The sequence below is a fragment of the Salvelinus fontinalis genome, chromosome 7 (genome assembly GCF_029448725.1).
Source record: "Salvelinus fontinalis isolate EN_2023a chromosome 7, ASM2944872v1, whole genome shotgun sequence".
Taxonomy (NCBI): domain Eukaryota; kingdom Metazoa; phylum Chordata; class Actinopteri; order Salmoniformes; family Salmonidae; genus Salvelinus; species Salvelinus fontinalis.
In genome coordinates, this window is record NC_074671.1 from 26,517,667 (window position 1) to 26,536,154 (window position 18,488).

The 18,488-nt window shown below is 43.3% G+C and overlaps 1 protein-coding gene across 1 annotated transcript in view; it reads right to left on the reverse strand.

Moving 5' to 3' along the window:
• Positions 1-18,488, reverse strand: part of myo3a (myosin IIIA) — a 68,423-nt gene that overhangs the window by 39,684 nt on the left and 10,251 nt on the right. Inside the window, exons 3-5 of the mRNA XM_055928911.1 lie at positions 7,856-7,960; positions 7,533-7,632; positions 1,443-1,519 (exon numbers count right to left, since the gene is read on the reverse strand). Of these exons, the coding sequence (XP_055784886.1) occupies positions 1,443-1,519; positions 7,533-7,632; positions 7,856-7,960 (282 nt within the window). The remainder of the gene's footprint in view (positions 1-1,442; positions 1,520-7,532; positions 7,633-7,855; positions 7,961-18,488) is intronic.

The following is an 18,488-nucleotide window of genomic DNA, read 5'->3' on the forward strand; positions in this document are numbered from 1 at the left end:
ACACACACACACACACACACACACACACACACACACACACACACACACACACACACACACACACACACACACACACACACACACACACACACACACACACACACACACACACACACACCGCCATCAACAATATCCTTAGGCCGAAATGGCATCCCACTAACAAAATAGATCTCCCCATAGGAGACACATACGGTACGTACACAGACAGAGCATCGATACACACAGTTAAATCCACACCCAGACACCTCAATCACCTGCAGGGAAACAACAGTAATCATTCCCAAGGTACATACTTTAGTAGCGGACTCAACAAATGCATCATATTGTCCAAACATAACAATTACAACATCATTAAGACACCTTTATCAACAAGGGTCCCATAAATAAATATTCTAAATGACAAAATGTCACATGAACATAATGAAGTACACATTAACGTGCAGAATGCACACCACAGCACAGTACACACGCACAAACATAGATGAAGAGTAGTGTCATGAACAACTCACATGAATAACAAGAAACCGTAAGCAATACGGAATCTTTATCTCAACAGTCATGAAGAATATTCAACATTTACGACAACAAGACGAGCCAAGCAGATACACTAGAATCCATCTTGCCTTACCCTCAACTCAAATCCACTTAATTTGAGGTACTCTTATCTTTTTCCAACAAAGCACAGTAGGTACCATCCAACCCTTCGTAAAATACTTCCAAAACTGGCAGAGAAGCCTTACGATAGCCTATCGACTATCTGCCGCACTCCTCTCTCTGTTTCTGTTCGGTGTTCTGTACGTTGTTTTTTTTTTAAAGTCTTTTTTTACTCAAATGGTCCACCTGAAAGGACATCCACCTCCGAATCTAATGTCATTAGCTATACTCTATGTAAACGTTATGTAAAATGCCATTTCTCCGCATGAGTTAACACCAAATACGTTTGCAAAGTGGATGTAAAAGTCATGTAAAAAAAGAAGGACGGCTGTTCTAACCAGGTCATCTTCAGCATCATGTTGTGGTGTGAGCCAGCCAAGCACTAGTGTCTTGTGACAGACAAAAACATTGAGTAGCTGGTCAGAGGCCAACACTCAGGTGAGATTTGGTTCTTTTTCGGGGCTTCCGGGTGGCGCAGCGGTCTAAGGCAATGCATCTCAGTGTTAGAGGCGTCACTACAGACAACCTGGTTTGAATCCAGGCTGTATCACAACCGGCTGTGATTGGGAGTCTCATAGCGGCACACAATTGACCCAGTGTCGTCCGGGTTTGGCCAGGGTAGGCCTTCATTGTAAATAAGAACACGTTCTTAACTGACTTGCCTAGTTAAATAAAGGTCAAATAAATAAATTCTACTTATCAAGGTCAACAAAAGTCAGCATTCTTTCTACAGGTCCAGTGTTGGGTGCTGTGTAAGTGTCTAGCGAGGTAAAAGGAATGAGGCCTACCTCTGGCGCCATCCAGAAAGGTGTTCCCACTGAGGTGTTCCTACGAAGACGAGTGTTCGTCAACTGGGCCGAAACACCTGCACAAAGACACAAGGACAACATAGCTCAATTAGATAGGATCCACAGTATGAACGGCTGTATACATCGGGACAGCACAGTTCAGTTACATAGGACATCTATAGACAGGAGCATTCATTTAAAGCAATATAATGATTTTTTCATCTCATGTCCATCAGACAGAAACCAGAGCAGCTGGTTCCGATGATGAGCTGTCATAGGGTCAAAGAGTGAAGTGCTATTCATATTCCAGCTGGGATGGATGAGGTAAACGAAATTCCAAACCCACTCTGTTAGCCATGATGGTGCGGTCACTGGTGACATTGAACGAAAACAGACGTGTGCACACACACACACACACACACACACACACACACACACACACACACACACACACACACACACACACACACACACACACACACACACACACACACACACACACACACACACACACACACACACACACACACACACACACACACACACACACACACAGTTACACCCAAACACTCAAACACACACACATAGCCTCAAACATAGCCTATACACACACCAACTTGTGATAGCTCTCAAGCAAATGATGGATTGCTTTGCATCACAAATACCCCCAGGTGATTTAGCAGTGCATTTGACTAGAGATCCATCACGAACAAACCTCAGAACGACTTTATTAGCACTTGCTTTCTAATCTACACAATACCGACTAAACCCATTCAAACCATGACATGATTTAATTGGTATCAATTGGTAAGTGTTCACATTATCTTCTGGTCATTTTGAAAGGAGACTGTATACATCTCAAACAGCTATGTCTACGGTGGATATTTAACTAAGAATTATTCTAAAGGTCCAGTCAATCTGAATGGGACCACGGGTCGGCTCTTCACTGTGACCATAGCCATTAACAGAAGGCTGCTTTCTCTTCCTACCTTCACAGTTGTGAGTAACACTCATGTGCAGTGGTGTAAAGTACTTTAGTAAAAATACTTGAATGTAATACTTTTTTTGGGGGGGTATCTGTACTTTACCGTTTAACTTTTATTTCACTACGTTCCTAAAGAAAATAATATTATTTTTTACTCCATACATTTCCATACAGTACTCGTTACATTTTATATGCTTAGCGTGACAGAAAAATTGTCAAATTCACGCACTTATCAAGAGACCATCCCTTGTCATCCCTACTGCCTGATCTGGCAGACTCACTAAACACACGTTTCATTTGTAAATGATGTCTGAGTGTTGGAGTGGCTACTTGCTATCTGTCAATTTAAAAAACAAGAAAATGATGCCGTCTGGTTTGCTTAAAATAAGGAATTTGAAATGATTTATACTTTTACTTTTGATACTTAAGTATATTTTAGCATTTACATTGATTTTTGATACTTAAAGATATTTAAAACCAAATACTTTTAGACTTTTACTCAAGTAGAATTTTACTGGGTGATTTTCACTTTCACTTTAGTAATTTTTGATTTAGGTATCTTTACTTTTACTCAAGTATGAAAATTGGGTGTTTTTTCCACCACTGCTCATGTGTTAATATCAAAATGTCTGGACAATCAACGACAGGCCGAGCCACAGTCGTGACTCCAGATTCCAGTCCAGACAAATCAGTGTGAAGCTGCAGTAGGTGGTAGAGGAGCAGCTTGAACTGAATCCACCGATGAGCACTAGGTTATCAACAGAATGCAGCAGGACGACTACGGATTGAGAGAGAAGCTGTGCATCAACAAATAGCTATGTGGTTACTATGTGCTTATATGTTTAAACAGACAACTGGAGAATTCCAAAGTATTTACAATACAGTATATGACATGTTGCTAGCATAGATTAATATACAGTATACAGTACACTCCATCTGAGTCAACAAATCACAAATTTGTAAAACAATGTTTGTTTTATCTATGCTGTATGTAACTGTATAGTAAATATTAATGAACTAGAGTATAAAATGATGTTATTTGTAAAGAGTATATGTTGGATATCTCTCCGAGGACCTCCTTGTTGAATGGGTTAAACTGAATTCTGGATGGAATGAATAGCCAGGAGAAGGAATGCAGTAAGCAGCAGATTCTCAACGGTGCTGTAGCAAACATCAAAAGGGATTAGGATTATATGCAGGAGGGGATATACACAGGGCTGACACACTGTGCTGCACGTGCACATGCACACACGTTCATGCATGCACACACACACAAACGATGCATGCACGAACACATACATGTTACTAGCAGAACAATTTGCACAGATAGTCAGTACACAGACACATTTGAGTCATTTATCAGAGCGACTTGGGTTAGGTGCCTTGCTCAAGGGCACATCGACAGACTTTTCACCTAGTCAGGACTGGGATTCAAACCAGCAACCATTCGGTTACCGGCCCAATGTCCTTAATCGCTAGGCTACCTGCTTACACACACGCACACGCACACACACACACACAGAAAACCTACACCCAATCAAACACACACGTCCTACACACATATGTTCACACATATTAACCAGTATTTAACCATTTCATTACGTGTGATGAAATGGTTATGAGGCCCTGACACGTATGCACAAAGACGGGCCTATAAAAAGCCCCCGTGGCCGTTCTTTTTCTACAACATTACCCCGAGGCAGGGCCCGGCGGAACACCCTTAATAATCATCAGAGAGATAACACTGTCAATTAGCATATTCATTAAGAAACTGAAAAGATGGCCTCCCATCCATATTCTTCTTCTCTTTTTCAGGGCTTCTTTTTTCTCAAGGGTGGTGATGAGTCACTGCAGGGGTTTTATCTTTTCAGCTGCTTAGTGTAGCGTGGGACGTGCCAGTCCCCCACATGGAAAACTATTAGCCTCGGCGTGACGCAGGACACGCGTGGAGCACGTGTCCCTCCTATCTTCCTCTCTCTCTCTCTCTGTCCCCCCTCTCCCCTAGCCCAACTATGGCCAGCCCCCTATATCACCACTGTCTGTCTATTTCGTCGCTCTAGGCCGTCTGTCTCTCTGTCTGTAGCTCCACGTATCAATGTGCCCATTTATATATTCCCCAGCCTTTCTCTTATCAAAATCAGTTACCAGGATTCAGGAGAGAAGCGGAATACAATTTTTCCTGCACAGCATGAAAGCCTATTTGAATAAATGTGCAGTTGAGTGTCTTTTAGTTTTCACAGTGGGTGAGATAACATGGGTCGCCAACCCCAACAAGAGTAGAGTACATTAATTCAGTGGAGGAGGATTTGGGTGATTCTCACCATAACGACAGCACATTTGAAGCTAAATGAAGAAACATAACAAACTCTTCTCTGTTCCCATGACAATCTTTGTTTTTGTCACAGCAACACATATTTATGCTGCAAGTAGCCTAGCGGTTAAATTAAGAGCGTTTGGTCAGTAACCAAAAGGTCGCTGTTCGAATCCCTGAGCTGACTAGGTGAAACATCTGTTGACGAGCCCTTGAACAAAGCTCCTTCCTGTAAGTTGCTCTGGAAAAGAGCCCCTGCAAATGAGATTTCTTTTTTTAAATGCATAACATTTTGGTACCCCCCCTCGTATCAGTGATATGTATTATGGTTTACAGCCTCAGAAACACTGATGAAACCAACATAACACCACACTGTAAAACACAGATCTCTGTGTCTCTGTACAAACGTATGGGGCGTTATTGATTTCTGATGGGGTGCTTGTCAAAATAAAGGCATGCTTGGTCAAATGAATCTGACCATGGGATATTCAGACAGCCTCCAACAGTCCTAGTTGTTTATAGGTCACCTCCTAACTCTGTATTCATATTGTAGAGTGTAGCACTAGTATTTGCTAAATCAGATCATGCAGAAGGGTCATTTGAAAGGGAGGGGTACAGTGCGTTTCCTGGAGTGCAGGTTCGATTGAATTCTGCCCTCATTTGAATGAAGTATTCATTGGGAATGTGGTGAGTGAAATATTAAACAACAGAGTGGCAGGAGCACATTGTGTGTCTAAATGACAGCTTCTCTGTAACAACACCATAGCTTTTCTATAGTCTACCATGACTTTACTATCCTGACCAAACAATGCTTTTCTGTTGACTGACTTTGACGGAGCCAGGGGAACTTTGAAGCATGAGTCATCACTATCCCCTCTCGCTTTCTCTCTGTGGGGTTGAGAGTCATCACTATCTCCCTCTCGCTGTCTCTCTGTGGGGTCATGAGTTATCACTATCTCCCTATCTCTTTCTCTCTTTGGGGTCATGAGTCATCACTATCTCCCTATCTCTTTCTCTCTGTGGGTTTCATGAGTCATCACTATCTCTCTCTCTCTTTCTCTCTGTGGGGTCATGAGTCATCACTATCTTCCTCTCTCGTTTGCTCTGTGGGGTCATGAGTCATCACTGTCTCCCTCTCTCTTTCTCTCTGTGGGGTTGTGAGTCATCACTGTCTCCCTCTCTCTTTCTCTCTGTGGGGTTGTGAGTCATCACTATCTCCCTCTCTCTTTCCCTCTGTGGGGTCATGAGTCATCACTGTCTCCCTCTCTCTGTGGGGTTGTGAGTCATCACTGTCTCCCTCTCTCTTTCTCTCTGTGGGGTTGTGAGTCATCACTGTCTCCCTCTCTCTTTCTCTCTGTGGGGTTGTGAGTCATCACTATCTCCCTCTCGCTTTCTCTCTGTGGGGTTGTGAGTCATCACTATCTCCCTCTCGCTGTCTCTCTGTGGGGTCATGAGTTATCACTATCTCCCTATCTCTTTCTCTCTTTGGGGTCATGAGTCATCACTATCTCCCTATCTCTTTCTCTCTGTGGGTTTCATGAGTCATCACTATCTCTCTCTCTCTTTCTCTCTGTGGGGTCATGAGTCATCACTATCTTCCTCTCTCGTTTGCTCTGTGGGGTCATGAGTCATCACTGTCTCCCTCTCTCTTTCTCTCTGTGGGGTTGTGAGTCATCACTATCTCCCTCTCTATTTCCCTCTGTGGGGTCTGCTCCTCCTATCTGCTTATTTCATATGTCCAGCTTCACCCTCCTCCTCCCTTTCTACCCTCATTGCGTGAATGCCAAGCTTCCCCGTTATCTCTCCGCTACCCAGAATTCCCCCAACGTAATTAGCATCTTTACATTGCCTCTGCACTGGGGCTGATATGGACTGAAGCGGGTGGCGACCATCTTACTGAGGGATTGGGCGAGCACAGCGAGTCGTGAGAGTATCACTTGAGAGTAGCTTATAGCTAAAGTGGAGCCTCCTCAGAAGTGAATACCTCGTTAATGGAAGTGTTAAACAGAGGAGCGGCAACAGAGAGCGCAAATGGGCGAAGTGTGTTATTCGTGGAATTTCTATGGAGCGGACAAAAATTCACAAGACGCATTACTCATTGGTTTAAGTGAGGGAAGAGAGGGAGGCAGCAACATGCGCAGGTTGATGCTTTTAAGAGAAGCTTCGCTTAACAGGCTGAATAAAGAGGAGATTCAGCTGTAATGGAAAGAGGCATACTGCTTTTCAGGCCCCAAAGGAGCTTCGCTGAGTCACCGCTTGAAATGGCCTGAATCATTTCTCCTTATTCAGATTCTGGCTAGTGCACAGAGAGCTTCATTTGGTTGAGAATAGCACAAAACAAATCAGCGCTGCATTGCTAACACAGAGGAAATAACAACAATGTCCTCTGCGGTGAGGCCAAATGCAGGAGACACTGCGTCTAATGGAAATGTATTTGCGGCTACCCACCTACCACCTTCCCACCACCGGGTAAACGTATTCCACCCTGGATAAGAAAATAAATGTAAGCCAATTAAGGTGGCAAACAATTTGGGGTAATGGATTTGATCCATCGGCAGTATCACAGACAGGTAGGCACACATAGGCCGCTGACAAATGAACACAATATACTGAGCCATACAGACACACACACACACACACACACACACACACACACACACACACACACACACACACACACACACACACACACACACACACACACACACACACACACACACACACACACACACACACACACACACACACACACACACACACACACACACACACACACACACACCACAGAGCGTACCAAAGTCCACCAGCTTCACCCCTCCTTGTGTGGTCAGTAGGATGTTGTTGCCTTTGACATCCCGGTGGATGGTCTTGTTGATGTGCAGGTGATGGAGACCCTGTAACAGTAGAGATAGTAGTAATATAGTAAGTCATCGGAAAGAGGGTCATTCAATTCATAGTTGGGAAAAGTAATTTTCAGTCTTTGTTTCTCGCTCTCTATCTCCCTCTCTCTCTCTCTCTCTCTCTCTCTCTCTCTCTCTCTCTCTCTCTCTCTCTCTCTCTCTCTCTCTCTCTCTCTCTCTGTCACAAGTCCATCCACCGTTCAAAGAGCATGCTTACCGTGAGGGCCTCGTGTATGATATAGGCAATGATCGCCTCATCCATTCTGTCCCCTCTCTTCAGCATGCCTTTGGCCAGGTCTGTCACCGAACCTCCATTGCAGAGCTACAGGCACATAAGAAAGAGAGAAGACAATGGCTTTCCTTTACTAAACCGTAGCGTGAGTCAGCATATTCTGGCCAAAGCTGAGACAATGAGCTTAAATCTAGATATGCCACATCTCGATGTGCATACCGTAGCTTCGCATTGTGTAACACCCTTCTGATAAAAGCGCTGGGTATAAAATTAAGATTTCAGAAGGAATCTTCAAAGCTCTGAAGACCATGGTGGTGATAGTTGATTATTTTGTTCAATCTCTCTACGCTTATCTATATGAAACAGCTTAGGGGGAGGTAGGAATTGTGCGTATAGAGAAAATGCAGATTCTCCTAAGAGGGGTATAATCGGCTTTGTGATGACTAAACTGTAATTATTAAAGATGTGCGAATCGAGGTCCTCGAATCAAGCACCTCCGCCTACTTTGGAGACTATTCCTGTCAGGAAGATTAAAGTCCATGCATATGCATATGCCTTGATGAAAACCCACGAAAAGTGTTTTAAAGTATACATTTGGCAGAGCGCTTTACTGAGCAGCATGTCAAGGGAAAGCAGACTTGAGTCATTGGATTTGTTTTCATTACCATGTGATCAGTGCTCATTTTACACCACAAAAAAAAAAAAAAACTACGCTTGATTACACAACATATCTCTCGTACGAGGAAATGTAACTTTCCGCATACTACATAAAGGTTGCTATGTTACATTGTGAGTAGCACAATCTATCTCCTTAAAGTGAGATGTGGCTCGATTATGTCAACGCCTGCCTGAAAATCACAGGAAAATCACAGAAAATTGCCCTATGTGTTGCCAAGGCAACAATAATACCCCATTATTTTGGGCTGTCATCACCTGACCTCCAGATAGAGGGGAAAACGCCCTTGAGTGCCGACTGAGATGTGGAGGAAACAGAGTGCCACATAATAGTACACTCTAAGTAGCTGTGTCTAAGTACTTTATAGACAGACACAATGACATCTCATCTGCATCAGTGGGAAGCTTGAATCAAGCAATAAATATTTTGTCTATGCACTCTCAGAAGTGGTACTTGTTTTGCCTGCATTTTTCATGAGGAATTGCATGCATAAAAGCATTTTGCATTCAAAAAGGGAAATGTCTATTTGTCTAATTATGCGTAGAACACTTACACTCCTATAATCAGAGACATCTCTGTCTCACTTGTGAATTGAAAGGATAATGAGGGAAGAAAACTCAGTGGTTACAGAAAATTAGAAGCACCCTCTTGTGGAGGACAACCTAAAAATGTTTCACAATAATTCTCAGAGTGAGTCACAAAACACAAAGTGTAATCATCAATGTAATCATGTCTACTATGATGTAATGGTAACAAGTTATAGAGAGTTTATAGCGTTTTTGTGATATTTGTTTCCATGATCATTCACAAGTCACGGAAATGCAAGCAAAAACAATGTTTTAATACTAAATTCCCCAAATATATGAGGATGGGAAATGGATCGAGGAAAAATGCAGTAACACAACCAGGTTTTTATAGATAGCTTCTCTGTTTGTGACTTTGTAAGGAGTTCCCAAAAAGACAGAGCCATTTTCTGATCTCATTAACATTCTGTCCACATGGCCCAAAGCCATTGTGCACTGTGTTTCTGCCCTCATGTTTCTCTGCCAGTTACATCCATTCATTGAGCTAACCACAGGGAGTTGTAATTTGCCTGTTCCACTTAGTCTACAGTTTACAGTACACGTGTGCACTTTTTAAATGGGGGAAAGGAAAGGAAATGGTTCGAATATACAGAATAATATACAAAAGACTGTAAAAAATGAATAGTACAAATACTGAGCAATATTGTAATGCTCCAAAACATTTAAAAGTGATATTATCTTAAACTAATAAAATGAGCTATTTCCAAATAACTATATAAAAGATAGGGGTCAGAATTAGTGCTGCCCGTTTTCAACCACTGGTATGTGTGGCCAAAGAGCCCCAAAATAATTTGTCATCGAAAGAAGGATGCATACTACAGAAAAGAACCCCATACTTACAGTAAAATATGGAGGCCGAGCTTGAGGTTATGGGCCTATTTTGCTTCCACTGGTCGTGGGGCCATTGATGAGGTCAACGACACAATGAACTTTACCCAGTACCAGGACATTTTAGCCAAAAAACCTGGTTGCCTCTACCAGGAGGCTGACACTTGGCTGCAAGTGGATCTTCCAGCAAGACAATAACCCCAAGAACTAATCAAAATCCACAAAGAAATGGTTAATCGACCTCAAAATCAACATTTGCAATGGCCATCTCCATCTCCAGACTTGAAACCCATTGAAAACCTGTGGTTTGAATTGAAGAGGGCAGTCCGTAAACACATATGAAGGACATCAAGGATCTGGAAAGATGGATTGTTCTAACGGCTCAGTGTTGTTATCCTGCCGTAGCAATAAAAATAGTGGTGCCAATCATTTTGACACGTAAAAATCTACAAAAATAAAAAGATACCTTGTTAAATCAAATCTGAGCAGTTGTGTTAGCAGAAAATAATAGCATTTCAGAATTTTTTTGAGCACACAATATAGCTCAGTATTTGTCTTTTTTGCTCATCTTTATCAAGGGTGCCAGTAATTTTGGTCATGACTGTAGATGGACGTGCCGCTTTGATATGCTTAAATTCTCCTGTTTTCTTATGTTTCCTTCAACACTTAGATAGGGACGTCAAGACGTGTGATGACGACAGACAAGATGTGTGGTAACCAGGTGGTGTATTGTTAGGGAAGTCAGATCATGTCAAGCACCCTTCACATGTGAGAGCTTCACACAGACCCCTAGAGGGCTGAACATGGGCGAACTGATTTGCCCTCGCAAGGACTAAACCATGATATGTTGTACCTGCATGTCTGTCTGTCTGTCCTGATGATATGGAAAAACATTGTTAAATAGAAGCTCAGTCAAAACCCCAGTATTCCATAAACTGTAACAGTAATACTTCACTTCACTAACTGCAAGCCCCGGCTATTTCCTATCAGCCTTTGCAGACAGACTGCAGTCAAGCAGGGCGTATCAGAAGCCTCTGCAGACAGGAGCGTCTCAGAGAGCCGGCTGAGCCTGACGTCAGAGTCCACATCACAGCCGAGATCACCTGTCATCATTAAATTACACAGGGCAAGGCAGACCAATCCATTTTAATGAGCTAGCTAGGCTCCAGTGCCATGGCATTAGCCAAGCTAAACGTTAGCACTCTCTCTCCCAGCCACACTGTTTGGTCTTCTAGAGTGCCCCATTTAACGCCAACATAAATTATTTTGGACATGTTGAAAGAGGCAGTCGCACCCCTTGGCTGACTAAAGATGACGTGTGAAATTTCACGCTTAGCTACATTGTTTTCTATTTGGGATTACCTAGATGTAGCGTATTATCTTATTAAGTTCTTGCATTTGAGTCACTTCAAGTCATGTTGCCAACTACTGTTACAGGTACACATCTCAAAATAGCTAATTCCATCAATACCCACATTTGGCCCTAAACCAGAACCCATCAAATCAGATTGTCTCTTCTGTCAACATTGGTCAAATATCCCCAGAGTTCAGACAAGTCTACACGAAGAACATATACTTTAATGTCAGATATTGGCTTCTTTTTGAAACCTCATGGTTATCTCCCCACGAGAGACTGTGGGCACATTGTTACAGTCAGCTTTGGACAAGACATGAACATAATTCCTCACATGTTGTATGGAAATGACTTGAGACTTAGGGGCTAATACTGTTAGCTGCCATCACCAGCTCCATCCCCCTACCTTCTGCTAGACTAGCTGTTGGATTTAAAAGTCTTAGCCTGCTATTTATACCCACAATAAAAATGGAGGGATGGTATGAAATACTGTACACAAACTAGTTACCACAACCATAAAGTCATAAACACCACCTATTTCAATTTATTTTCTTCAAATCAGATTTTAAACCTAACCTTATCCCTAACCACACTGCTAAACTATTGCCTAACTCTAACCTTAAATAAAGACAAAAGCACATTTTTGTTTTAATACATTTTTACGATATAGCCATTTTGACTTTGTGGTTGTGGTAGCTAGTGGAAACCCGATGACGATAGCTAACTAGTAGTAGGGATGTGAAACTTTCTGAGCTCCATACTGGGTCATCATCATTGCTATACTGGGTCCTGTCAATCATTAGCTAAGAGCTGTCAGTGGGTACTGTGAGTCATCACATGATGATCCCGCCTATAGGACATGTGGACCTTAACCAATCACCACAACGCAACAAGACAGCTTCAAAAGAAATGCATATTGTGAATCACCATAGTTCTTCTTTGTCAGCTCAAAGGTTTGGCCAGTAAGCCTCGAAACAGAACAGGAGATGATCCAATACAGATCAGGTGCTGCTTTTGTCATGTAAATGAGTTTAATGGATCAAAGACCATGAAAAAAAGAAGAAGAAAAGATGATGAGGATGTCACAAATATGTATGCCCCCCCCTCCCCATGCCCCCCTCTTTTGATTGGGCATTCCATTTTAAGCTTGGAGATGTTTTCTCTACAGGTGCAGCTAGTTATATTGAGCAGTATAATTGTGTAGATCTATGTTTACTGCAGCACAAAGAGATGTCTCCATAAAAGGACACAAAGATTTCTTGTAAGAAATCTTTTTTTTCCAACATGTACATATCTCATGTTTTCCTTTGTTACTTTTCAACTTGTAACAAAAATTATGTTTAATCATTGTGTGTGTGTGTGTGTGTGTGTGTGTGTGTGTGTGTGTGTGTGTGTGTGTGTGTGTGTGTGTGTGTGTGTGTGTGTGTGTGTGTGTGTGCATGCGCGTGCGTGTGTGTGCGTGCTCGTGTGCATGTGTGTGTGTGCGTGCGTGCGTGTGCGCGTGCGTGTGTGGGTGTGTGTGTGTACGTGTGTGAGTGCATGGTGTGCGTGTTTGGTCCTCAGGCCAAGGTCTCTGATTTCTGACTGTGTTTATTTAAAGCCCTAAAAACAAATCCATTATAAACCTCATTGTCAATTAATAACGGCCAGAGTTGGCGACTTGGAGTCAGGGAGAATAAGGACAGTGTTTTTAAGGGAGTAAAATGCATGCTTGAAGACAACAGAGCTGAAAGACAAATAGTGTGTTTCAAAAAAGAAAATTAAACATGATTAGATGCATGTTATTAGCACTTTATATGAAGTGATTTCACAACTTAAAGCGTAGAACAGAGCACTGGATGGCTGTTCAAATGAAGGTATTGGGTACACAAGGGCAGAGTGGCCGAGGGGTTTGAAGCAGCGGCACACTATGATTGATATATGTGTGTCAAAAAGCAGAGTGCCGGGCTATTTAAACGTCAGACCACGGATCCATCTTCTCAGCTCATTTCACAGACGGAACAATTATCTACCCCTATCATAGGGATCGCTGTCTCAATATTTATGTCACCCGGTGTATAATGAACGCAATCTCCCCCCTGTTAGTTTATCTGCATTAAACATGCCATCGCTGCAATGATCCTTCATTATTATGGTGGGATGGTGGTCATAGAATTGATGGTTGCAGTGTGCTCCAATACTAATCATGCCAACGTGCTTCGCGGTAATTGTTTGGTTGTTTTGGATCATTTTCATTGGTTTGAAAATAAGTCTGTACAATATTTAGCCATGTATGCAACAATATGTAAACGCTGACGACAACTGCCATAACCCTGTGATCATGGCACTACTGATGACACTAACCGTTGTTTGGGCGCATCACTGTTCAACTAGCTTCCCTACATAAGAGTTTGCGTTACAGTTTAAGTCTGGTGTTATCAGCTCAGAGGTTATCCTTTGAGCTTTGATACTGAATGACATGGCTACAAGTATTTTTACATCGGCTTACCTTACCACTCATTTCGCTACACCCGTTATAACATCTGCTAAACACGTGTATGTGACAAATCACATTTGATTTGATTCGATGACTTCCAAAAGCACACAGTGTAAGTGTAAGACAGGGTGTCTTCAGGCACCGTATCTCTGTGAGGAACTGGAACCTCGACATTGTGTAGCAACTCAGTGAGGGGGAAACAGCAGTAGTAGTCAGGCATATGTATAGCTAGCCCTGCACATAGGAAGTCACTCGTTTCAGACAAACCATTTTACATTTGTTGAGTAGCTGACCAAGCACGCACGCATGACTTGATTCTGGGTGCAGAGATTAAGCCAGAACTACCCAAGATGCTAGCTTTATCCTGCCAACCACTTCACTCCCTGGCACTCGAGGCCTTATTTCCTTTTATACAACAGGTGGGTGTAATCCTGGATGCTGATTGGCTAAAACTTAATTCCAGCCGGTGTCTATTCCACAAGTTACCACCGGCTAAGGCTATGACGTTAAAATGCCTATTTACTGTTCTATCTCACTGCGCAATCCACTGTCTGATCAGCCCAACCAGGCAATTTATAAACTTGATCTCCACCACAAAAAAATAGCAGAGATTTGTGTAAACGTTGCCATCTATCTCTCCGACATTTGCAACATTGTTTCAATATCAAAAGTCAATTTGCAGCTGTCCCACCATAATGAAGATGTTGGGACTCTGGACGAGACAGACAAGCAGGCAGCTTTACTCAGACAGTCGAAATCATGAACCAGCATCCTTTTTATGGATATATACAAAGAAATGTCGGTGGGAAAAGAGGTCAAAAGAAACTAAATGCAGCTGGTTTGCTGTCATTCCAGCTTCAGTTATATGTGATTGTGTTAGCTGTGTTGATGGCTAGCTCCTCTGAACAGTGTCCTGGCGAGAGAGCAAATGTTCTATGCCAGGCAAAATCGCACATCATTAGCTCATTGTTATGGATGATCGAAATAAATGTCACTAGAAAACAGCTTAACCAAACACAAATGCTGCACTTTGCTGTTATTCTGGTTGCACTGTTTGACGTGACTGTGTTAGCCGAAGTTGGCTAGCTAGCAAGCAAGGGATAAGAATGTTGCTAGCCATCACGGCAACGAAACATTTAGAACGAAGATCCATAGATTGAGAACGAAAAGACTTCACGATTGGGTCTCGTCTCTGGCAACCTAACCGATAGAATGAACAACCAGCCGGCTTCGGTAGCAACCCTAGATTTGTGTCTGGACTATATCTCATGGAAGGATTAAATAGTATGAATAAATTAATCAAATTAACGTCTTTAATGAAAATATGTCAATCATTATTTGAATATGATGGTACACAACACCTGTGCCAATATATCCTCCGAACACCGGCTTCTCAGGCAGTATCACTTAATTAGCAATGTGTTATGTGCTGTTAGTGAGGAGAAGACTAAGGTCCACTGATTAAAATAAAAATCATAAATACAACATGGGCACAGAATAGACAGCAATATCAATTTATGACTAATACGATGCTGGAAGAGCTATTAGTACCACAAAAAGATAATAATTCAAAATGTAACATTGGGCTGACGTTATAGAGGTTGTTTGCATAATTGATAATAAGGGACTGAAACATTGCTTTGTGTGTTTTGCTATCACAGACTGGAACATGTTCCGGGATTCTTCCGATGGCATTGAGGAGTACACCACATCAGTCACTGGCTTTATCATCAGTCACTGGCTTTATCAAGAAGTGCATCGAGGACGTCGTCTCCACAGTGACTGTACATACATACCCCAACCAGAAGCCATGGATTACAGGCAACATTCACACTGAGCTAAAGGGTAGAGCTGCCGCTTTCAAGGTGCGGGACTCTAAGCTGGAAGCTTGTAAGAAATCCAGCTATGCCCTCCGATGAACTATCAAACAGGCAAAGCGTCAATACAGGGCTAAGATTGAATTGTACTACACCGGCTACGACGCTCATCTTATGTGGCAGGGCTTGCAAACTAATACAGACTACAAAGGGAAGCACAGCCGCGAGCTGCCCAGTGACACGAGCCTACCAGACGAGCTAAATCACTTCTATGCTCGCTTCGAGACAAGCAACACTAAGACATACATAAGAGCATTAACTGTTCCGGACGACTGTGTGAGCACAGTCTCCGAAGCCGACGTGAGTAAGACTTTTAAACAGGTCAACATTCACAAGGCTGCAGGGCCAAACAGATTACCAGGACGTGTGCTCCGGGCATGTGCTGACCAACTGGCAGGTGTCTTCACTGACATTTTCAACATGTCCCTGATTGAATCTGTAATACCAACATGTTTCAAGCAGACCACCATAGTCCCTGTGCCTAAGAACATGAAGGCAACCTGCCTAGATGACTACAGACCTGTAGCACTCTCGTCCGTAGCCATGAAGTGTGTTGAAAGGCTGGTAATGTCACAACAACACCATTATCCCAGAAACCTTAGACCCACTCCAGTTTGCATGCCGCCCAAACAGATCCACAGATGATGCACTCCACACTGTACTTTCCCACCTGGACAAAAGGAACACCGATGAAAGAATGCTATTCATTGACTACAGCTCAGAGTTCAACACCATAGTACCCTCAAAGCTCATCACTAAGCTAAGGATCCTGGGACTAAACACCTCCCTCTGCAACTAGATCTTGCATTTCCTGACGGGCCGCTCCCAGGTGTTGGTTAGTAAGTAAGCATTTCACTGTAGACCTTACTCGAGTTGGGCATCTCCGGCGCGGCCCACGCTTGGATTGCGTCCTACATGACAGGTTGCTCCTACCAGGTGGCGTGGCGAGAATCTGTCTCCGCACCACGTGCTCTCACCACTGGTGTCCCCCAGGGCTCTGTTCTAGGCCCTCTCCTATTCTCGCTATACACCAAGTCACTTGGCTCTGTCATATCCTCACATCATTGCACTCCCATCACTCCTATCATTGCTATGCAGACGACACACAATTAATCTTCTCCTTTCCCCCTTCTGATAACCAGGTGGCGAATCGCATCTCTGCATGTCTGGCAGACATATCAGTGTGGATGACGGATCACCACCTCAAGCTGAACCTCGGCAAGACGGAGCTGCTCTTCCTCCCGGGGAAGGACTGCCCGTTCCATGATCTCGCCATCACGGTTGACAACTCCATTGTGTCCTCCTCCCAGAGTGCTAAGAACCTTGGCGTCATCCTGGACAACACCCTGTCGTTCTCAACTAACATCAAGGCGGTGACCCGTTCCTGTAGGTTCATGCTCTACAACATTCGCAGAGTACGACCCTGCCTCGAACAGGAAGCGGCGCAGGTCCTAATCCAGGCACTTGTCATCTCCCGTCTGGATTACTGCAACTCGCTGTTGGCTGGGCTCCCTGACTGTGCCATTAAACCCCTACAACTCATCCAGAACGCCGCAGCCCGTCTGGTGTTCAACCTTCCCACGTTCTCTCTTGTCACCCCGCTCCTCCGCTCTCTCCACTGACTTCCAGTTGAAGCTCGCATCCGCTACAAGACCATGGTGCTTGCCTACGGAGCTGTGAGGGGAACGGCACCTCCGTACCTTCAGGCTCTGATCAGGCCCTACACCCAAACAAGGGCACTGCGTTCATCCACCTCTGCCCTGCTCGCCTCCCTACCTCTGAGGAAGTACAGTTCCCGCTCAGCCCAGTCAAAACTGTTCGCTGCTCTGGCACCCCAATGGTGGAACAAACTCCCTCACGACGCCAGGTCAGCGGAGTCAATCACCACCTTCCGGAGACACCTGAAACCCCACCTCTTTAAGGAATAGGATAAAGTAATCCTTCTAACCCCCCCCCCTTAAAAGATTTAGATGCTCTATTGTAAAGTGGTTGTTCCACTGGATATCATAAGGTGAATGCACCAATTTGTAAGTCGCTCTGGACAAGAGCGTCTGCTAAATGACTTAAATGTAAATGTAAATGTAAATGCTGTAAGGGTCTACACCTGTTGTATTCGGCGCACGTGACAGATAACATTTGATTTGATTTCAAAGACAGGAGAACATTAAAGTTGAATTAAAGTTATTCCTAACTAAACTCCTAATTATGTTAGTTCATGGCTTTTCATCATAAAGTACCAAGTAAATTTAAAAAGCCATGTGAAATAAGATCTTGAAAATTACATTAAAAAAAATTCTACTAGGCAAGTAAGGTAAGAACAAATTCTTATTTACAATGACGGCCCAGGAACAGTTAGTTAACTGCCTTGTTAGGGGCAGAACGACAGATTTTTACCTTGAGGATTCGATCTAGCAACCTTTCGGTTACTGGCCCAACGCTCTAACCACTGGGCTACTTGCTGCCCCATAAATAGCACAGCTCCTTGGGTTTACCATTCAACCATGAGAACCAAAAATATCAAGGTTTACAATTTAGGTCGACAATATTCCCAATTAGAGAATCAAATTGGTCCCTTTATTGGTATCTTTGAAGTTTTGATAGGGTTGAGGTCTCAAACCTTCAATGGACCCAGATTGGGAGCAAAAGATGAAAGCTCCCTCATCTCCCCACATCCGCTATCTATCATAAAGGAGTCCACTAGAGAGACTGAGATATAAGCACAAGAGCAGAGCCCAATGAGGCCCAATGAGGAAGCAACAAAGTGAAGGATGCAATTTGTGCAGATCGTCGTCATAATGAGCAGCGTGGCGTGAGGAGAGGGGA